At 48.0% G+C, this 22425-nt stretch overlaps 2 protein-coding genes across 4 annotated transcripts; one reads left to right on the top strand and one right to left on the bottom strand.

Moving 5' to 3' along the window:
- Positions 1–3248: 3248 nt before the first annotated feature.
- LOC123399328 lies at positions 3249–8333 on the top strand. 2 transcript variants are annotated; one of them, XM_045093741.1, is made up of 13 exons: positions 3249–3671; positions 3802–3850; positions 4521–4558; positions 5351–5399; positions 5498–5547; positions 5768–6264; positions 6361–6524; positions 6619–6835; positions 7011–7127; positions 7205–7351; positions 7441–7545; positions 7660–7743; positions 7822–8333. In XM_045093741.1, exons 1-13 carry the CDS (start codon positions 3508–3510, stop codon positions 8088–8090), a joined length of 1950 nt encoding a protein of 649 aa, XP_044949676.1. In that variant the 5' UTR covers positions 3249–3507; the 3' UTR covers positions 8091–8333. The 2 variants fall into 2 exon arrangements, with proteins under 2 accessions (XP_044949676.1, XP_044949678.1); XM_045093743.1 differs by having other exon boundaries at positions 3254–3671; positions 7208–7351.
- Positions 8334–8446: 113 nt separating this feature from the next.
- Positions 8447–21218, bottom strand: LOC123399327 (CTP synthase). Of its 2 annotated transcripts, XM_045093740.1 has the most exons (23): positions 20850–21216; positions 19928–20007; positions 19755–19841; positions 19630–19680; positions 19419–19536; positions 19279–19335; positions 12960–13024; positions 12721–12804; positions 12445–12495; positions 12299–12361; positions 12131–12177; positions 11753–11822; positions 11609–11671; positions 11217–11306; positions 10386–10424; positions 10150–10299; positions 9997–10074; positions 9839–9924; positions 9564–9612; positions 9378–9458; positions 9204–9297; positions 8863–8958; positions 8447–8767 (listed from the first exon to the last, which is right to left on the bottom strand). In XM_045093740.1, exons 1-22 carry the CDS (start codon positions 21013–21015, stop codon positions 8882–8884), a joined length of 1746 nt encoding a protein of 581 aa, XP_044949675.1. In that variant the 5' UTR covers positions 21016–21216; the 3' UTR covers positions 8447–8767; positions 8863–8881. The 2 variants fall into 2 exon arrangements, with proteins under 2 accessions (XP_044949675.1, XP_044949674.1); XM_045093739.1 differs by having other exon boundaries at positions 19419–19680; positions 20850–21218.
- Positions 21219–22425: the final 1207 nt, after the last annotated feature.

The following is a 22425-nucleotide window of genomic DNA, read 5'->3' as shown; positions in this document are numbered from 1 at the left end:
TACCAGCAAGTCCCTTTACTCATTCCGTAATACAAGATCCCATGACTAACTCCTTAGTACATTTCTTGCAATGCTTGTTGTGATGTTGTATTACCGAGTGGACCCCAAGATACCTCTCCGTCACATGGAGTGACAAATCCCAGTCTTGATCCATGCCAACCCAACAGTCACCTTCGGAGATACCTGTAGAGCACCTTTATAGTCACCCAATTACGTTGCGATGTTTGATATACACAAGGTACTCCTCCGGTGTCCGGGAGTTGCATGATCTCATAGTCATAGGAACAAATACATTGACATGCAGAAAACAGGAGCAATAAACTGACATGATCATATGCTACGTCCATGGTTTGGGTCTTGTCCATCACATCATTCTCCTATTGATGTGATCCCGTTATCAAGTGACAACACTTGTCTATGGCTAGGAAACCTTGACCATCTTTAATCAACGAGCTAGTCAACTAGAGGCTCACTAGGGACAGTGTGTTGTCTATGTATCCACACATGTATTTGAGTTTCCAATCAATACAATTCTAGCATGGATAATAAACGATTATTATGAACAAGGAAATATAATAATAACCAATATATCATTGCCTCTAGGGCATATTTGCAACACCCGCCACGTCGGACCTGATAGCATAACCCCACCGCAAATTGCACCAAATCCACCCTACGGAACTGCCGGATCCATTTTCTCTTTCCTCTCTTCTTCCTCCTCCGCGTCGTCCGTCTCGCAGCTCCATCGTCACATGAGCTCCATCGTCGTTCCTAGCCTCTGCCCCGTTAGCTCTGGAAGAGCAGTCTTTTGTGTCGTCCTCACCGCGGAGGACGTCGTCGGCGGCCCAGAAGACACTGCGGTACGTCCCGCAACTCTCTGGCTCCGCCTTGCGGTGGATGTGTTCGACACAATGTCTGACCGGATTTTTTTTCATTTTTTGGGGGAAAATGATGGATTCGATGCATCTTCCGGGGAGAAGTATGGATCGACGGAGCTTGATCAAATGTTCAAGATGAGTTCTTTGATTCCTTGGATTCAGACAAAGAAGTGGACATGACCTTGCAAGAGGAAATGGACTAGCAAGTGGAGCATATTCTCAATTTCAAGGGCTCAATCAAAGGGAGAAGAGTGATCAATCAGGATAGAGTATCCGGAACAAAGCTACTGCAGAAGGATTACTTTGCTCCGAACCCAACTTTCTCGGATGATTCATGGTTTCGTCGTTATTATCGCATGTGAAAACCATTGTTTTTTTAGCATTGTGAACGTAGTGAAGGCACACGACGACTACTTCAACCTCACAAGCGATTGTCGCGGTCAAATATCTTTCTCTGCCAAGAAGAAGTGCATTTCCGTTGTGAGAATGCTTGCACTTGGTACTGCGACGGATTTGTTGGTGAGATGGTCAGGATGGGGGAGAGCACACGCCTGAAGATTACTGACAAGTTTGCTCATGTTGTGGTCGAGGTGTTTGGGGCAGAGTATCTGAGAGAACCAAATGTGCATGACACGGAGAAGTTGTTGGCTATTGGAGAGGCCAGGGGGTTTCGAGGAATGCTCGGACAAGTTGAAATCCTAGAAGATCAAGATGTAGTTGAGCTTATGAATTTTCTGCACATCAGAATCTACGAGATCATTAGGTGCACGCGCAACTACTCGATGATTTGGCGGAGCATATGTGGACCCACAATGGAAATCAAAGAGCAGATGATTGATTGTGCACTTCAAATAAATTTTATGTAAACAATATTTATGTTCGGTATTAACATTTTTTATTTACATGCGACATTGGTTTGTGTGATCGATGTACATGATTTTGCATGGATTTGAAAGCCCAGATATCAGATATGTGGATGCGGGGAGCGAAATATGAGAAGCCGTCCAAATGCATCCATGAACGTGCCCTGACGCGTCCGTGGACGTATAGGGGGGACGGATTTGCCCAGTCCGACTGTAGATGCTCTAAGGGATTGGACGTGACCAATATTTTGATAGGGTGAGTTGGGGGCATAAACGAGTAAATACCATAAAACTACTACAATTCAGGCTATGGTTCCCAAAAAACTATCTATTTTTAATTTTTCGCTGATGACTACCAAGTGAGGGGTCGGTTTTTTTAAAAAAACAAATGGCCATTGTTAAGAAATTAAAAATGTTTATGACAGGTCGGGACCACACCTAAACGGCCATTCATTTGATCGTTAACTGACATGCAGGGCCCACATGTCAGTGTCTGAAAAAGCAATCGGGTCCCTAGAAGTTTCTTAAAAAAATAATCATGTCCCTAAAAGTTTCTTGAAAAAGCAATCGGGTCCTTGTGAGGAGGCGCACCCGCCGCAGCTAGGAGCTCGATCCCGAGCGCCCTGCCTCACTTGTGTCGGCCGCCGCGCCCTGCCTCGCTTGTGACCGCCGCCTCGCCTACACCGTCCGTCGCGCCTTGCCTCTCCTGCATCGCCCGCCATGCCCTGCCTCCCCTGCGTCCGTCGTCGTGCCCTGCATCCCCTACCGACCCCTGCGACCGCTCCCATCCACGTTGGCGAGCACCTCCCACGACCATGGAAAGGCTAAGGAGGGAAGGGGGAGGATTGTCCGCGGCTCGTGGGACACGATGGAGAGGAGAGAAGAGAAGAGACTGGGAGGAAGAAGAAGAGAAAAGGAAGAGGAATCTAACTTGTGGGGCCCCATGTTAGTTAACAGTTAAACACACGATCAAATAGACGGATTGTTTAGATGCATGCCCGACCTATCATAAGCATGTTTAATTTTTTAACAACAGGCATTTATGGAAACACCCGACTCCTAATTTGATACTCCATCCGTTCCTAAATATAAGTTTTTAAAGAGGTTTCATTAGTGGACTACTCCCTCCATCACCGTTTATAAGGCATGCACGTGTACCTAGGTCGTTAATTTTACTTATATAAAATATATTGTTTAACATAAAAATTATATCATTAAAAAGTAGAACATCTAAAGCTTTTAATGATATATATTTTTAATATATATCTCTCTTGGTCAAATTAACGACCTAGATACACATGACGGACTTAAAAAACTGAAACAGAGGGAGTACATACGGATCTATATAAACATATTTTAAAATGTAGAATCATTCATTTTATTCCATATGTAGACTTTAGTGAAATGTCTTAAAAGACTTATATTTAGGGACGTGTCAACAGAATTAAAAACTGATAGTTTCTGGGAACCATAACCCGAATAGTAATAATAGTTTTATGCCACTTAACTCGGCATAAACCAAACAGCCCTACGTGTCGATGAACGAAACCAGATTCCTTGCATTTTCCGCCGCGTCGTGGCGCGGGCGAGTGAAGTGGCAGACTCAACTGGCTCCGTCAGTCGTCGCCGTGCTCTCGCCTATATAACCGGACCAGACACTGCAGGCGAGAGCAGCACCCGCCACATAATCCACTCTTCTCTCCTTTGCTCTTGTGCACGAGAGAAAACTGAGCGGAAGAAAGGAAAAAAACAGAGAGGAAAAGGGCATGGCGCCCAAGAGGGAGCTGGCCTTGGCCAGCGCCCAGGGCTCGGCGAAGCGCCTGCGCGTGGGGGTCCCTCGAGCTGCCTCCGCCGGCGGCAGCGAGCCAGCGTCGCCGGGAAAGCGGCTGCTGCGGCAGACAGTGTTCGTCGTGCTCTTTCTTGTGCGAACGTATGTCCCCTTCGCTCTTCGCTGGCTACCTGCTCTTGTCTGAGCTCTGTTTCTTGATCTTTTTTTTTTTAATTTCTTCTGTCCCCGCCAATTTATGGGTGTGGCCGTGTGGATGTGTGTGTGTGTGCAGGAGCGAAAAGATGACGGTGACAGAAAGTATGTCGCAGATTGGTCGCATGGTGAGCTCACACATCAAATATAGCTTTCGTTTTCTTTATTTACATGTTTTTGCTTGAAATTTACAACCAGTAATTCACCTGCTGTAAAATACCGAGATTTTGTACCAACTTCCTATTAATATAAAACCAAAAAAATATAAGCACCAATATCAAATCTCGGACTTCAGCTTGTATTTCTAACCATTACCGAAAAAGGCTTTCGCTACTTTATATATAAAGCAAAGTCCTTCTAACCATTCAATAACAGGTTGATTCGCCTATTATTTTTATTTATTTTTTAAAATTTTACTTTTGGTTTACTAAAGTGAAGCACACCATGTGAAAGAATATTTTGTGACTGAAGCCTAGTTAATGTACATATCCCAAAAATAAATATAATAATCAATGGACCAGATTCACGATGTGTATACAACATGATGCACTCTCTTTTCCGGCCAAATAAGTTTTTGCGCATACTGTTAGTACATATTGACTGCATTTTCTATATACACTTTCAGCACCTTTAAGGTATAGTTCTTTTTTTTTTAGATTAGTTCTTGGTTTTGCATGAATAATTCTTTGTACAAAATAATGTATTTGCTTGCATTTTATGTATTCATATAGTTTGACTTATTTGGCTATCTCCCCCTTATTCTGTTCCTGTTGTGGCTGATAATGTACTCCCATATAGGTTCAGAAACTTCACAAGGTTCAGATTCTTATCATGAGGTAAGAATATTTTCCATATTCTAATATGGTATTCTAGTTTTGTTCAATAAAATACAATCAGTGTTCTCATTATCTTCGAGTAATGTGTTTATTTGCAGGGTCAAAACATCAGTTCCATTTTTCTCAAAACACGGGCAACATAATATGTAGTGTATAGGAACTTGTGCCAAAAAACACACAAGTGTTTCATGTACCCCGTGCATTGATGGAGATTGTGCGACTCAATTCTTCTAAATAATGCAGCTGCACTAATAAGTAATTGGGTAGGCATAAACTGCTGGAGGGGTTGGGTGTGTATGTGTGTGGTGGGGTGGGGGTTCACCCGAGCTTCTTCAGGGGCCTATATTAGATCCACATGTAGGCAAGTGGTTTGCATATTTGCTAGGAACATTTATACATCAAGGGCAGTAGGGCACTCCGCTCCTTTTCCCTGAATTTGCATTTCAAGATTTCGTGATATCTTCTGTGACATGTATTTAATGACAAAAGGAAATAATTGCACTTGTGATAAATAGTTACAATGCGATCCATTTTTTGATGATCAAGGTTGTATATTGTAGACCATTTGGATAATTAAAAGTGAATCTGAGGAAGGATGTGGGTAGTAATTCATTGGGTTTAATTACAAATAGTTATACCATTTTTTATGTGATGATGTACTCATGAGTTCCATGAACCATCCGCATGTTCTTCTCTTAATGAAAATATGCAAGCTTTGCAAGTTTCATTATTTCGGAAGAAAAAAAATGCTTACATGTGGTTCTGTCTTGTCTCTATGCTCTTTGGTCTTAGCAAATTGGAAAGTTTACAGCAGCAGATGGAGGATATAAGCCATGAAGTGGTTAGATTCATATTACTCTAAAATAATGTCTTAACATGGCCGTCCTTTTTTTTCTGGTATTTGTTGCTCACAGTTGTTTTGTCGTGTAAAAACTGCAGAAGAAATTGGCTTGTTTGCGTTCCGACCAACATGCTGATCAACACCCAAGGTAGGATGATCTGTAGTCGCGCCGGGTCCGCTGTTTGTTCCTTCATTTTTAATCTCGTCTTGAAATATTTAATATTTCCCCGTTGTCAAGATGCCATTTATGTAGTAGTTCACAATACCCATCTGATGGTCCCTTAATGGAACAAAGTAGTATGTGAATGTTAAATTCAGAAAATGTCAATCCAATAATTATCACAATGCCGTTCATGTTTCTGCTTCAGATCAGAGTCATATCAGGAGAGTGCCATTCCGTGTGAACCAAACACCAACATTCGCCTGTGTTTCCTGGATGGCCTGAAGACTCCAGTTTACACAGATAAGAACATAACATCTGAGAGCAATGCGGCTATCAGGATTGGCATCTTTAATGGTGATAACATGGTCAAGGAAGGGCCGCTTTCGAAACTGAAAATTGAGATCCTGGTTCTCCGTGGCGACTTCTGCAACGATTGCCGGGGAAACTGGACCGGAGAGGAGTTCAATAGCCAAATCGTGCAAGGTCGGGACGGACACGGGTTTGTGTTAGGGGGCGATTGCAGTGTATGGCTGAACAATGGAGAGGCCTCCTTCGGCAGGATTCGTTTCAAAGAAGGATCATCCAGGACTCGCAGTAGGAAGTTCGTCGTGGGAGCAAGAGTTTGTACGAGTGAAAAGACTGGTGTTCGAGTCCAAGAAGCTGTCATGAAGCCAGTCACGGTGCTGGATCGCAGGAATGAAGGTAACAATAGAACATTGTTGTCCGTCAGAGGTTTGTTTTTGTTGCTATTGAGTTCAGGTTCTGTGTTTTTGTTTCTTAATCTTTTATTTGCTTCAGCAAACGAGAAGAGGTACCCTCCAAAACCGAATGATGAAGTGTATCGTCTAGAAGAAATCGCCAACGATGGAACTTACCACAACAGGCTTAAAAATGCTAAAATCTACACAGTGGAAGACTTCTTGAAGGCTTTGAATAAGGACGCAGATGACCTCCGTGCAAGGGTAAAAATACTTGGCCCGGAACTACTTCTCTCTTTCTATACTTGTAATATTTTTACCGCGATGCTTAATATTGCTGCAAATTCTTGACATGCAGATTCTTCTGATAAAGAAGGTGAACAACTCTTGGGAAAAAATGGTTAAGCATGCTAAGGGATGCTGTCTCACAAACATACATGATAGGATCAATGGCAGTCTTCGTCAACAAGTTCCATTTGACTATGCGATGAATGACAATCTTCCTGAACAAGGTCTTTCTAGCACACATTCTTCTCCGGATGCAGTCAGTCTTGAGCCGGATGAGGCACTTCAAGGTTAGTTAGATACTACCTCCGTCCCAAATTATAAGACGTTTTTTTGGCTATTTTAGCCTACCAAAACGTCTTACAGTTTTGAACAGAGCAAGCACTTGCTATATTACCCTTACTACTATGTTTTTATCCTTTTTGCAATGGCCTCAACTCCCGAGCATGAATCTGCCGTTTCAAGGAACCACAGCAAACGGAAACCAGTTTCAGGATAGGATCGACCATGTCAATGAACCATCTCACCACCATGAGTATGTCCAAGATGATCAGAACACAGTTAAGCAAAATTATTACCAAGGTAGTTGTTGCTTCTTGTTCTCCTCTGTGCCTTTTGTATGGAAATCCTTGCTATGCTCATACTTGCCAACTTTCAAGTAGGTCGAGCCTATCCAGAAAATGGCAATCTTCCTGAACAAGTTCGGTTTAACTATGTGATGAATGCCAATCCTCCTGAACAAGCTCCCTCTAGCACACACTCCTCTCTGGATGCGGTCATGCTTAAGCCAGATGAGGTACTTCAAGGTAAGTTACATATACGTTACCTTACCCTTACTGCACTCTCGTCTTTCTGCGATGGCCTCAACTCTTGAGCTTGAATCTGTCGTTTCAAGGAACCACAGCGGATGAAAACCGGTTTCAATATGTCACTGAACCATCTCACCCCAGTGAGCATGTTCATGGTGATCAGAATGCAGTTAACACACATTATTACCAAGGTAGTTGTTGCTTCTTTGTACCCCTCTTATCTCTTCATTCCTTTTGCTTTATGTATGGAACTCCTTGCAATTTCGGTGACTTGGATATGCTCATACGTGGACTTTTTTTTTCAGGTGTTCCACCCCTTGGCCAGCAGCAACCTAAAATATTCATGGCACCTTCACAGTTGGATGGTGAACTTCTGTGGATCTTAGAAGGTGAGCAACCGGTTTCTGCACCAACTTATCAACAGCGAAACTGAACATACCTGATCTCACATTTTCCTCCGCTTCCAGGATCAGTTCAAGCGAACATCCATACGCAGATGGAAGTTCCCATGTCCATGGATAGCGGCAACGGCATGGAGGCATCAACCTTTGTTCAACACAATCTTCTGCCGCAACAATTTATGCCTACTCAGTTCCAAGAAAACATGCCTGTGATCCATAGCTCTGAGAATCCACTTAACCATGTCTCTGGACCATCGATATGGCACAATGATCCTATCACCGAACCGGAGCCTAGTGTTTATCCATATCCTGGACTGGATCATGGAAACTTTTAGCAGGCAGGCAGATTCTGCAATGCAGTTTAGGTCATGTAACATCATGGTTTTGTCATTATAACTTAGGTATCAAGCATTGTAGACCGTATGTTTGGACACAAAGTGCTTTGCCCCCATTCTTCATATTTGTTGTTCTAGACGTTGTACAATGATGTTGTGTAGGATCTGAGGTTGTGCTGCAACTCGGGCAAAACATTTTGTTGTCTGCGTGCAATGTTTAATTGATGTTTATATGTTTCGGGATGTCTACAAGTGTAAACTGTCACGAATAAAGTCAACAGTAAACATATAACGTATTATTGATACTGAAAAGGAAGAAAAAACATAGTATAACGTAATTATTTCTAAAAGGGTACTTATTTCACCAGGGTTTCGTATTGCAGCATACCATATTTACCATGGTAATAAAGAGGGGGCAGGTCAAAGAACTTTGCATGATCATCTCAGACTGATACACAGGTTGTACCTCAAATGAAGTCGACAAGTGCCTTAGCATTGCCATCTCAATTAGCCAACTAAATTACGACCCCACTGTATGATGATCGGTTAAGCCACTCCCCACGGAAAACAGAACATATCTCTTAGCTTAGGTACATTTCTGGTACATGACTACATGATGGAAACTGCTTCGGCCACAAGCAGATTCTTGAACTGCACACACATAGGGTGATATCCATCTGGAGCAATAACACCATAGTTCCACTCATAAAACGGATGGCCTTAGGTATCTCAGGAAAACGTTCAGGGATAATCAAGTTTCAGAACACAATACCTGACGGTGTGCAACGACACTACTCAGAAGCTCCAGCGCCACCATTGGGGACATTTGTAAGTGTTCGCATGCGTTCAGTCGCTGCCAGTATCAGACCTTCATACCAAATCACATAGCAGCTATATCACGGTGATAAACGAGAAGAGGGGCAAATTATGGCACCGCATTTTTTTCTTTGAGAGAGCATGCAAATTGCGTGCCTTAGCTTTATAGAAGGCAGAGGGTAAAAATACAAGAACACAGGCAAGCTCCCACCACAGATCGGTGGAAGCAGGCTATGGCACTGCATTCATGGGAGAGCAATTAACAGGCAAGCATAAAGGCGTAATGAATAAGCATACCTGTAAATGGAGGTGACGATTTTCGAGGCCTAGACTTGAATTCTGGATGGAATTGAACGCCTATGTAGAACGGGTGATCTTGTAGCTCTACAATCTGATCGTAAGTGGAAGCAGGTTCAGGCTTGAAAGGGAAAAAAATCAAGATGATGATGAAATGGGATGTTTGCTTGGTACCTCCATCCTGTTTCCACTTTCATCACAACCAACAAACTGAAGTCCTGCATTCTCAAGCATTGGAACAAAGCTAGGATTGACCTATTTAAACAGAAGAAAGTTTGATCACTTCCAAGGAGCATAAGGTAATAATTGTATAATACACATGAATAACACAGGGTTTAATAACTAACAGTCATGGCAAACCTCGTATCTGTGACGATGGCGCTCATCTACATGTGGAGGATTTCCATACCTGATATTTGCATTAATGTCCATGTTAGAAGGTGCAACAAGATTGTGACAGAGTAGTATATATGCAACAGATGGTCAATGAGAAACACCAAGCGTTTAACAAAAGCTCCTGACAACATGCCACACAACCAGTTAAATTTCATGGCTATAGCAGTAAATGTTCAACAAACTAGCATTCAGAAGCTTCAAACATATCTGTCAACAAACAAAGGATACAACACCCTTACAGTTTCGATGTCAGACAATCTGGTTTGCGGAAGAACGTTCGACGGCAACCCAACCTCATCGTGTTCCCCATGTGTGTTTTTGATACCTTTACAGTGAATTATAAAAGCATCAAACAACATCGAGTCCTTGTCTTGCACATAACAGGACAGAGAAGTACCTCAGGCATGTACATAACAACACGATCTGGTGTGTCTGTTTTGAACTCTTCACTGTCTGCATTTCCCAGACCCAAAACCTACACCAGTATTCATAAAAATCTGGGTCTACAAAGATAACTTGATTGGCAAGTAATAAAAGGAAGCATACACACATGTCTGGACATCTCAATCACCGATATCTGCATTCCCAAACATATGCCAAGATATGGTACTTTATTCTCACGAGCATATTTTGCCGCCAATATCATACCAGATATTCCACGATCTCCAAATCCTCCAGGTATCAAAATGCATGAGGAACCCTGATTTATTTTAGAACTTAAACACTTTTAGAAGACTGAGCTTACATAACCACAGAGTAGGAACCAAAGACAATCAGCATACTAACCTTAAGAGTTTCCCAAGCTTTAGCATGAGCATCTGGTGCCTGTACAAAAATAATGCCACAGTAATGTAGTCAAACGCACAACAAGAAAGCTAGCAAGCAAGCAAGGACACACACGAAATAATTGCTAATTTGACTACAGATACTAAATACACTACAGATGTAATAATTGCAAATAAAATGACCTTGTACAGCAGGCATGTTGAGCTAGCAGCATACATCAATATCTATAACACTGAGATACTAATCGGCAGCAAAGATAAAACAGATCATCAATGTCAATTGTGTTGGCGGAACAATGAATGTTCCCCCTGCTCAGGAGTTTAACGATGATAAGATCTTCTTGAGCTCACATGGCCACTCCGTTCAGTGTCCAAGGAAGGGTATGTATACGGTGCACCCAACCTCAGTTCACTTGTCTAGAAGATGTTAGGTTCTGGAAAAATTCAGCATGCAGACACAGTATATATTTACCATCATGTTTAGTTTCAATATAAAGATTTGAACACAGCTCGAGAAACAAAAAGACAAATCTCTCTGCATAGTAGCTAATCTAAAGTGGGCTGCGAATTCGGCCCATTATCTCTATCGACTTGATTTGTCATCTTTTTTCGTAAGTTATGTTCTGAATTTGGATTTGAAAATTTTGGACAGTAGTGTACTCATCATGTCTATGCCATCTATTTCTCGCAATTTAAAAAAAAAATTGCACCACAGGTTCCAGTGCGCCGAATGAGTTTCTCTCCTGCTGTAGCACCCTTACAGCCTTCACACTTGTTGCAGCTAGTACTGTAGCCAACCAATCATATGAAAAGCAAACTGTTAGTGGCTTACACTTGCTGCAGCCGCATCTTCAAGATCTGAAGCTGAAACCCACTGGATAGAAGGTTTCTGTGAACATGCAACACTGGCATGTAGGAGAGCCTGGAACAAAATGAGACGCATACATGAATCAAAAACAGTGTTTACATCTATAATAAATGAGACAACATTTATCATTAGCACAACATAGAAATGGGGAAGTCCAGCTGATTGCTTCTACAGTAGACACCCATGGAGAGTTTTGACTGAATTGTTATTTTGCAGCAGAAGCAGAAATCCTAGTTATTGGAATCGTGTTCATCATTGGCAAGCTTAATTCAACTCTACATTAAACCTTGTATGAGATGTAATGTTTGTAACTAGGAAAGCCACTTTTATATATTTAGAGTTGATTCTTGACCCACCTTCACCACTGATAAGTAAGAATCTGACAGATTAGTGTACTTCCCAACCAAAGCAATTTTAACCTGCATGGAATCCATATTCAGTAAATTTGATTTTGCAGCATGCAATCAGTTAAGAGAGAAGAGTTGTATAACAATTCTAACAGAGGTACTGAGGTTATCATATGACTCGGCCATCAGCGTCCAATCTCGTAATTCAGGGGGGCCAGCAGACCTATAAGACCAAAACATGATTGCTTCAAGACATACTAATAATAATGCCATGTATGAAACTGGTAAGATATTACTATCTCAAATCACAAACTGCGCACTAATCATGAAAGAACAAGCATTCTTTAACATTCATTAAAAGGCAACAATATCCAGAAATACAAAGTGTAAGCTAATTATACATAAAATATCAGCAGCGCATATTTTTACCAAAAGTATACAGGTAATATGAAAATTGCAATGGTTCATACGTGCAAACTTGAGCACATTTAACATTCATAAGCAATGGTTTTCAATAACCATTTGACTCACCTCGAAAGGTTTAGTTGTTTGATTATAGCTTCATGAGCCTTTTGGTTCTGGAAAGCAGCACATAAAAAAATCTTAATACCAAAGAGATGACTAAATGTAATTCGTACCAATTCGATAGCTCCCTCTACATAGTCAATGCTAAGCTTTTAGTTTACGATTGAAACTCACCCTAAGAATAAGGGGAACATGCCATATATTTGGAACATCATGGATGTTAAGTATGTTCTCAACCTGCAAGAAATAATATAGAATGTAAGTAGGGAAATATTGTGGACAAAATGGCCCTTTTCACATTCCTCGTTATGAAAGCATACCGGTACATGACAAAATTGTGAAAGCTTCTCCTTCGCGGATCCTATTAGTGGCTGAAAATTGAGATAAACATAGGAAAACCAAGCCAGATTAGAATGGATTCAGGAGAAGGACCCGTTATGAAAGAAAAAGAAAGTCCAAATTCCTCGCACACATTTCAACTAGTGTTCGTGATATGGAGAGGCATCTTAACTGGGAAGATGACTTTGACACGATTAAAATCTATCAATGTGAGAGATGACATATCTTAAAGCATATGATATTATTCTTCATGTTACCTGTGCTGATCGGCACGCTAGAAGATCAGGAGTAAGACCCAAGGCCCTTAGTTCTCGTACACTGTGTTGTGTTGGCTTAGTTTTCTAAAAAAAAAAGGCGACAAGAATATGAGGGTTCTATATTTGTGATTACTGATTAGCTGTACTGACAGAAGACGACAATGCAAAAATATATAAAGATGAGTGGCATGTCCAAGTATGATGTGATTAGTATAATTCATGATGGGAGAAATATTTACTTGCTCACCAACTACACCCAACACTGGAACAAGGCTCACATGTATGAGGCAGAAATTGTCCTTACCTACAAAATATATAAGGATGAGTGACATATCCAAGTATGACCACTAACAAGAAAAACAATTTTTCAGTAAGGAAAATATTGTCTGACTTTATAGCGTATATCACGTGAATTTATGGCCTGAGTTAGAGCAGAGGTGTAGCTGTAATTGGTGGGAGGCCTTGGCACTACAAGGATGACCTCCATCAAGTGCCATGATCAACTGATCATGGTGATGATTAGATAGAAGAGGTGCGTAGGAGATAGGGCACATGAGGCATGATGGACCGGCTAGAAAATAACTGAATGCAAAAAATACTAATAACTGCTTGACTGCCCTTTATTATGCAATCAAATTACAACTGGGGAAAGAATCCAACTACCCGACCCATACTTCCGTAATGCAGATTCCTTAATCTAAGCTTTCCTAATTCAAACTCTCCTTCTTGGCTCATCTTCAATCCTATAGAGATGTATTTTAATGGAAAAGGAATCGGACTAATTGGTAGAGGCTAGGATTCTACCAGGTCTCGGACGTAGGTTGTAGGGGTGGAAGTGCGGGCTGCGAGGTTGGGGACGCCGGCGCCGGCGGTTGGGCGCCGTCGCGGCGTGAGAGAGAGAGAGAGAGGCGGCTAGGGTTTGGGGCTCTCGTCTCCTGAGGGAGATGACAACAGAATATACTGTTTATTGTCTGATTAATATCGAAGGGGTACATGTGTTTATAAAGGAGGACAGCCTTCACTAAACTCTAGATAACTTGGACTCTAACTTGGACTCTAATATAACTTGGACTTCTAAGATAGGTAAGATAACTTGGGCTAAGCCCGTAATTAACCCTGCCCATTGGGCTTCCTCCGTTGGTACGTTGTACCGGTCATAACATCTCTCCCCGCCTTCTCAAACAGCTCGTCCTCGAGCTGAACATCTGGAAACTGCTGGCGGAAATCGTCGAGCTTCTCCCAAGTCGCTTCCTCCTCTGGCAGGCCGGTCCATTGTACCAAGACATGCCAGACGCCGCGACGCTGCTGCGCCTGTAGCACCTTCGCCACCTGTGCGGAAGCTGGAAGGAGGCGGCCATCCGAAGTAGGAGGAAGGGCCGGTGTCGTTGCAGGAGGGTCCCCGCGGTAGGCCTTCAGTAAGCCGACATGGAAGACGTCGTGGAGGCGAGAACCAGCTGGCAGCTCCAAGCGGTATGCGAGTGTGCCGACACGCTCCAGCACACGAAAGGGACCGGCGTAGCGAGGTCCCAATTTGCGCTTGGAGCGCGGGTCGAGAGACTGCGTGGTCCTGTAGAGGAGGCGCAGCCACACCCAATCGCCCACCGCGAACTCCGCCTCGCGATGATGAGCATCGTAGTACTTCCGAGCCAGCTGCTGTGCTTGGAGAAGACGCTGGCGTGCCTCAGCCAGAATGTCGTCGCGGGTGCGGAGTAAGTCGCCCGCCGTCTCGGACCGAGCCGTCCCAGGCTCGTAAGGGAGCATCGCCGGAGGTGGGCGCTCGTAGACCACCTCGAAAGGCGTGGTGCGCAGGGCGGAGTGATAGGAGGTGTTGTAGCAGTACTCCGCCCACGCCAACCAGTCCACCCAAGCTCGTGGACGATCACCAGTAACACAGCGCAGGTACATGGCGATCACCTTGTTGACCACCTCGGATTGGCCGTCTGTCTGAGGGTGGAACGCCGTGCTCATGCGGAGCTTCACGCCCGCCAGTCGAAAGAGATCCCGCCAGACATGTCCCGTGAACACGGGATCACGATCGCTGACGATGGACGAGGAAAACCGTGGAGGCGGACGATGCCGTCGAAGAAGGCCCGCGCCACGGAGGCGGCTGTATATGGATGACCCAGGGCGATGAAGTGCGCGTACTTGGAGAAGCGGTCAACCACCGTGAGGATGACGGACTTGCCGCCCACCTTGGGAAGGCCCTCGATGAAGTCCATGGAAATATCCGCCCACACCTGGGAGGGTACGTCCAGCGGCTGCAGTAGACCCGCGGGTCGTAGTGTCTCCGTCTTGTTCCGCTGGCACGTCACGCACGACCGCACCCAGTCGCGGACCATCGCGCCATCACCGGGGATGTAAAAATCAGCACGGAGACGATGGAGAGTCTTCTGCACGCCCTCGTGCCCTGCAGAGTGCGCCAAGGTCAGGACCTGGTGGCGCAGGTCGCCATGGTCGGGCACGAAGATGCGGCGGCCATGTAGGAGTAGCCCCTCGTCCAAGCGCCAGGGCGCGTCCAGCTCGCCGGCATCAAGGCGCTGGCGCAGGCCCTGGGCGTCCACGACCGTCGAAGTTGCCCGGCGAATGTCGTTGATGAAGGCGAAAGATGGCCCGGAGCGAATGCACATGATAGTGCCAGCCATGGCGACGTCGTCCGCGACATCCTCAGTGTCGCGGCGGGACAAGGCGTCGGCGACCGTGTTGAGACGGTCGGGGCGGTACTCAACGGCGAAGTCAAAGCCAAAAGCTTGTTGATCCACTGGTGTTGCAGAACTGTGGAGAGGCGCTGGTCCAGCAAGAACTTGAGGCTGTAGTGGTCCGTGCGCACACGGAATGACCGGCCCCAAAGATAAGGCCGCCAGTGGCGCACCGCCTGAACCAGCCCAATAAGCTCGCGCTCGTAGGCCGCGAGCTTGTGATGGCGAGCGGCGAAGGGGCGGCTGAAGAAGGCGAGTGGTCCCTCGCCCTGGTGAAGGACGGCGCCGAAGCCGATGCCAGAGGCGTCGCAGTCCACGATGAACGGCATATCAAAGTCCGGCATCTGGAGGACGGGTCCCGTCGTGAGCGCCCGCTGGAGAGCCTCGAATGCCGTAGTCGCCTCCTCGTCCCAGGAGAAGGCGTCGCGTCGAAGGAGACGCGTCAGTGGCGCGGCGATGAGGCCGAAGTCCCGGATGTACTTCCGGTAGTAGCCGGCGAGGCCCAAGAAGCCGCGGAGCGCCCGCGGTGACCGCGGGATCGGCCACGCGGCGACGGCGGCGACCTTGTCCGCGTCCATCGCTACCCCGTCCGCCGAGATGACGTGCCCCAGGTACGCAACGGAGGTCGTGCCGAACGAGCACTTCGAGCGCTTGAGGTGAAGACGATGCACTCGAAGCTCGTTGAAGATGATGGCCACATGTTGTAGATGCTCCGCCCAAGATGCACTGTAGATGAGAATGTCATCAAAGAAAACAAGCACAAAGCGGCGCAAGTATGGGCTGAGCACGTCGTTCATCAGGGCCTGGAAGGTCGCCGACGCGTTGGAGAGGCCGAACGGCATCACCAGGAACTCGAAGTGGCCATGGTGAGTGGGAACGCCGTCTTCTCGATGTCGTCAGGGTGCATGCGCACCTGATGGTAGCCCGAGCGAAGGTCGAGCTTGGTGAAGAAGCGCGCTCCGTGTAGCTCGTCCAAGAGCTCATCCACGACGGGGATGGGGAACTTGTCCTTGGACGTCAGGGCGTTGAGGGCGCGGTAGTCGATGCAGAAGCGCCATGTGCCGTCGGACTTGCGCACAAGGAGCACCGGGGCGGAGAACGGCGATGTCGAAATCCGGATGATGCCCTGCGCGAGCATGACCGCCACCTGACGCTCGAGCTCGTCTTTCTGCAGCTGAGGGTACCGGTACGGACGCACGGCTACAGGTGCCGTGTCCGGCAGCAGGTGGATGCGGTGGTCACCGGGCCGCACGGGAGGGAGGCCCTGTGGCTCGTCGAAGATGTCGCTGTGCTGCTGCAGGAGGTCGGCCAGGAGGGGATGCGCCTCGTCCAGTGCGGACGCCATCAACTGGAGCTGTGGAGTCACGGCGCCGGAGCCGCCGATGCCTGTCCACTGAACGCGACGGCCGCCCTCGCGCCAGAAGATGAGGGACAGCACATCGAGGTCCCAAAGGATGGGGCCGAGAGTGGACAGGAAGTCGATGCCGAGGATGAAGTCGTAGCAGCCCAGGTCGATGCCGACGCAGTCGATGGAGAACGGCTCGTCGCCGATGAGGACGGGAACCTGCCGCGCCACCCCTTGGCAAGCAAGGCAGTCCCCGTTGGCGACGGTGACGCTTAACTTCTCCGAGCCCGCCGGTTGGAGTGCGAGGCGGCGCATGGTGTCCCCGGACAGGAAGTTGTGCGTCGAACCCGTGTCCACGAGCGCGGTTAGACGCTCCCCGTTGATCGTCACCGGAAGCAGCATCGTCTTTGCCGTCTTGATGCCAGCCATGGCATGAAGGGAGACGACGAAGGCGATCGCGTCGACCGGCCCGTAGGTCGTGATGCCGGCCTCGGAGAGTGTGGTGGCGTTGAGCTCCGCGGTGAGGGCCTCCACCTCCGCGTCGTCGACGGTCTCCAAGTAGAACAGGCGGGCGCACGTATGACCCGGCGCATATGGCTCGTCGCAGTTGAAGCACAGGCCCTTGCGGCGCCGCTCGAGCTGCTCGGCCGACATCAAGTGCCGGAAGGTGCGTGTCGGCGCGGGGGCAGCCGCCGTAGCGGCCGGCAGGGCGGGGCGTGTCGGGGTGGCGGCCGCCGGGGCGGGGCGGGTCGGGGAACGCGTGCCGCGGCCCGGGAACGCCTGCTGCAGGGCATTGGCGCGCTGCTCGTACGCGCGTGCGTAATACATGGCCGTCTGCAGGTCCTGGGGGTCGCGCATCTCGACGTCGATGCGGATGTGGTCGGGAAGGCCGCCGACGAAGAGCTCGGCGCGTTGGCGAGCCGTGACGTCAGGCGCATGGCAGGCCAACGTCTGGAAGCGGTCGGCGAAGTCCTGCACCGAGGTGGTGAAGGGAAGGCGACCGAGCTCGGCCAAGCGGCTCCCACGTATGGGGGGGCCGAACCGGAGGAGACACAGGTCGCGAAAGCGCTCCCATGAAGGCATCCCACCCTCGTCCTGCTCGAGGGCGTAGTACCAAGTCTGGGCGGCGCCACGGAGGTGGTAGGAGGCGATCCACGTGCGGTCGGACGCCATGGTCCGCTGCCCCCTGAAAAACTGGTCGCACTGATTGAGCCAGTTCAGGGGGTCGACAGTGCCGTCGTAGGTGGCGAACTCCAGCTTGGTGAAGCGGGGTGGCTGTTGCACGTGTGGCGAGGCCGCGTAGGTGCCCTCGTGACGGCCCAGCGCGGCGGAAGGAGAGTGTTGCGGCACCACGGAGCTCCCGGCGTACGGATCAGTGTACCCGCCGAACCCCCCGAAGGTGGGGGCGGGTGGCTGCAACACCGTCGGCTGTAGTGGCGCCGTCGTGTAGGTCGGCGTGTCCATCCACGTCGGTAGCGGGGACGGCGACGGCGGCCATCGGACCTGGGTGATCGGCAGGCCCTGGGGCACGACAGTCGCCGGGGGCGGTGGCGCGAAGGGCGCCGCCGGCGGAGGCGGTGGTGGCGGGGTTGCGTACGGAGCCTGGAGGAGAGTCCGGAGGTTCGAGACCGCCAGGTTGAGGTCGCGGATCGCCGAGGACATCTCCGCCGGGGAGAGGACGGGGGCGGGTTCGGCCGCCAGGGCCGCGGGACCGGAGGCGGCCGGACCTGAGGTGGCCGGCGGCGGTGAGTGGTGCGGCGGCGGCGGCTGCTGTGAGGTGGCGGGGAAGGCGGTGGCGGCGGCGGCGGCGGTGGTGGTGGGAAGGTCCGACAAACTCATCGAACCCAAGCTACCTGATACCAAATTGGTAGAGGCTAGGGTTCTACCAGGTCTCGGACGTAGGTTGTAGGGGTGGAAGTGCGGGCTGCGAGGTTGGGGACGCCGGCGCCGGCGGTTGGGCGCCGTCGCGGCGTGAGAGAGAGAGAGAGAGGCGGCTAGGGTTTGGGGCTCTCGTCTCCTGAGGGAGACGACAACAGAATATACTGTTTATTGTCTGATTAATATCGAAGGGGTACATGTGTTTATAAAGGAGGACAGCCTTCACTAAACCCTAGATAACTTGGACTATAACTTGGACTCTAATATAACTTGGACTCTAATATAACTTGGACTTCTATGATAGGTAAGATAACTTGGGCTAAGCCCGTAACTAACCCTGCCCATTGGGCCTCCTCCGTTGGTACGTTGTACCGGTCATAACACTAATCCTACTCTTTGTGTGCTAGCCATAAGTCCAGACCCACATGGCAGTGTATGTCCAGTTAATCGCAAAAAAGGAAGGCAGCACAGACAAAATTAATATATATCACAATTTATGATTGATTTACTGCCAATGAATAAATAGAGAGGAGAGACAATGTGAAATGATACAGCAGTCACAGAAGCCTAGTAAACTGGCACATTCTCAGCAACCATGGATATGGTAATTGATATTACAACAAGAAAACCCAACTATACCAAGAGAAAACGACAACTGGCGTAGAGCTTCAATGAATGGCATTGATTCAATATCACCTGAAACATGAACAAAATCAATTTCTCCTCTACAATAACAATAAGTAAAGTAGTATCATATATAAGATGTCCGAAAAGCCTACCTACAGTACCGCCCAATTCAATAACACAAACATCAGCTGGACACGTCTGCCCATCCACAGGAACAGAGGACACTGATTGTATCCATTGTTTTATTTCATCAGTTACATGAGGAACCACCTGAAAAATTATAGTTGTAAGAGTATCATAGGCTGTCATATTTGGCATTTCGTGCGTATGTGAACATAGCAATGAATAAAACAAGGGAGTTACCTGGACCGTCTTTCCAAGATAGGCACCCTTCCTCTCCTTCTCAATGACAGACTGAAAAAAAAGGCATCCACTGTTTAGAAGTTCAAGTGACAATCAGCAAGCCTTTTTCCTGGGGGAGTGCTCACCTGATATATCTTCCCGGTGGTAATGTTATTTTCCCTCGTAAGAGTAACATCCAAGAAACGCTCATAATTCCCTAAATCCAGATCCACCTATAAATTTGAAAAGTCAGGTGCAAGACAGCACAAACACTGAAAGTGTAAGACTAAAATTTATATGTGCACTCAAGAGGGCGTACCTCTCCTCCATCATCAAGCACAAACACCTCACCATGCTCAAAGGGAGACATAGTACCAGCATCTGTGTTTAAATATGGGTCTGTAGAAACAGGAAATGGACAATATTAAAAATAGTGGAAGATCCCAAGTTCCTAACTGTGCAAATGGGAAACGCCATCGTAGCAAAGCCAATCCAGCACAGTAAAAAGGCACTAAAACGTTACACAATAGCACATGTTTATTTATTCCCAATATTCTGACACAGCATCCACATTTGACCCAAAAGTTAGCCGAAAACCCAAAAGGTGCCACCTTTTAAACAATTTTAGAATGTTTGAGAAAACTAGCAGTAGTAAGATGAAAGACCTCCGCAACTTGACATGAGTTGGACAAAAATTACTCAATGCGGCAAGAGCTACTGATTCTCCAGGATCACAGCGCCTTTTGGGCAGCGACAGCCATGACAAGTAGGCATCGGCTGTAACTGTCTTGAAGGCTTAATCAATAACTGGAACTCCCAAAAGGAGCAGCCGTTTATTTCATTCGTTGAATTGCCCATCCCAAGTTCTGACCAGAACAAGGAATGTGAACGCAGCTTAGCATGCGATCTCCCGACTTACTAGCTCTTTTGGCACCAAAATTGAGGAAATAAATAGAAGAAATTGTCATGAAATCACTGGAAGGCGCACGAATGCCGCATTTTCACCAGACCAAGAAGTCAGGGAAGCTCAAATTTGGGTCAGGGTCGCAGGATTTTCTAGGGCCGAGGCTCTAAATAGCCAAAATCGAAGTTGAAAGGGAGACGCCCCCTAGGAGATGATGAGGACAGACCCGCCCGCGGCGCCGCAACGACGTGAGGCGCGAGACCCCAACCCTGTGCGGGCCGTGGGCGAGAAGTGGGAAAGCATGGGCAGGAAGGGCGAGAGGGGAGGGGGCGCGGACCGATCTTGATGCAGGTGACGCGCAGGCCGCAGGACTTGAGGACGACGCCCACGCTGCTGGCAGTGACGCCCTTGCCGAGGCCACTGACGACGCCGCCGGTAATCAGCACGTACTTGGTCGCCGCACGCCCCTCCTCCGCCTCCGCCGCCGCCGCCGCCGCCGCCATGGCCGGAGGCAAGGGGGAGGGAGCGCGGGAGGCTGGGTTGGCTCGGAGGAGGTATATTCCGGGAGGGGGAGAGGCGGGGAAGGGAAGACGCTCCGGTGCAGTGTCGTTGCTGTTGCTCCTCCTCTGGTTTCTTTCTTTCTTTCTTTCTTGGGGTGCGGCTGGGTGTGCAGTGCTGGCAAATCCCACGTATGGTGCGTGTGTGTGAGTGATTCTTTTGTTTTGTACAGTATATGATCTGGATGGATCTGTCATGCTATCACCTCCTAGTCGTAGATCGGGTAGTAGTTGCCCGTGCAAGTGGACAAGTAGGATGAATATTATGGAGTAACGGCATCGCGGACCTTTGGAACTATCCGATCACGTCCGAACGCATTTGTGGATATGACACGGGAATCGGCAATCCAACCCTATACCTTAAAAATTGAGCTCTTTTATGGTACCTTGTGATAAATACACCTCATTCATTAGTGAAATCCAAGGGTACAGATTGATCTAAACCGATGTAGTTTGCCCAACAACATCCCTACTATTAAAAGCTCGAGAAGGCAGATCCAACTAACGATCTGAACCATCTAATCAGATAATCAATGATCTAAATTGATCGTTAACAAAATCCTTCGTTAACACCGCGAAGGCCCACGAGTGTGTACACCTTGGCACGTTCGCGCCCTAAACCGCTCAACCCCGCACCCTTGCGCAAATAGAACGCATCGCACGCCCTAGCCCCGCATCGCCCCCCGCTTCCCCCACGACCCAATCGATCCCTCCTCGCGTTCGGCTAGGGTTTCCCCGCGGCCTCTTCATCCTTCCTCCGGGACCGAGAGGAGCAGGTTAGGGTCGGTGGCGGGGACGATGTCTTGGGTTCGAGGCTGAGCCCCCTCGCCCGCGGCCGCCTTCTAGCGTCCTCTCGCTGCAGGGTGTCATACCCCTGGAGGTGCGAAGGTGTGGTTGAGTCGGGAGGATGGGCGGAGGATCTCAGCGTTGATGTGGCCGATCTCTACGTCGACGGTATCTTGGTATCGTTCCGGGTGTTGACGGTTCTGTGTCGCTGCTGCACTGAGCCGTGATCCACCTTCCAGTAATGATCCACCCTTGCAAACCGCCTCTGTTGCTCCCATTGGTGCAGCCTTATGAGTTGATCTATGTGTGTTCCTGGGCAAGTCAAACCTATTCTTTCAGCACTGCAGCGTCCACTCTCAGGACGAGGAGGCGGTCAGGGATGCCTGTTCGGCTCTACAATACTTGTTGATGGAACAAATGACATGATCCAATATCGGCGATTGAGTTTGGTGTTTTCCCTTGGCTTGCGGAGCTTCTTTTGTTTGTAAGAGCATTTTTCATGTTCACCTTTTCCCTCAGCTAGCATGACACATGGTTGATGTGCTAACTTCTATTATTTGATTTAGGCAC

Source organism: Hordeum vulgare, chromosome 5H (assembly GCF_904849725.1).
Source record: "Hordeum vulgare subsp. vulgare chromosome 5H, MorexV3_pseudomolecules_assembly, whole genome shotgun sequence".
In the NCBI taxonomy this organism is placed as follows: domain Eukaryota; kingdom Viridiplantae; phylum Streptophyta; class Magnoliopsida; order Poales; family Poaceae; genus Hordeum; species Hordeum vulgare.
Note: the sequence above shows the minus strand (reverse complement) of the source record. Positions and strands in the feature narration are given on the sequence as shown.

Coding starts and splice junctions, on each gene's coding strand:
- LOC123399328 (XM_045093741.1), top strand. CDS start 3,508: ATGGCGCCCAAGAGGGAGCTGGCCTTGGCCAGCGCCCAGGGCTCGGCG. Junction 5,400..5,497: donor AGGATATAAGCCATGAAGTG/GTTAGATTCATA, acceptor TAAAAACTGCAG/AAGAAATTGGCTTGTTTGCG. Junction 6,836..7,010: donor GCCGGATGAGGCACTTCAAG/GTTAGTTAGATA, acceptor TGCCGTTTCAAG/GAACCACAGCAAACGGAAAC.
- LOC123399327 (XM_045093739.1), bottom strand. CDS start 21,015: ATGGCGGCGGCGGCGGCGGCGGCGGAGGCGGAGGAGGGGCGTGCGGCG. Junction 11,307..11,608: donor CTTACTTATCAGTGGTGAAG/GTGGGTCAAGAA, acceptor ATTTTGTTCCAG/GCTCTCCTACATGCCAGTGT. Junction 9,925..9,996: donor TTGTTATGTACATGCCTGAG/GTACTTCTCTGT, acceptor TTCACTGTAAAG/GTATCAAAAACACACATGGG.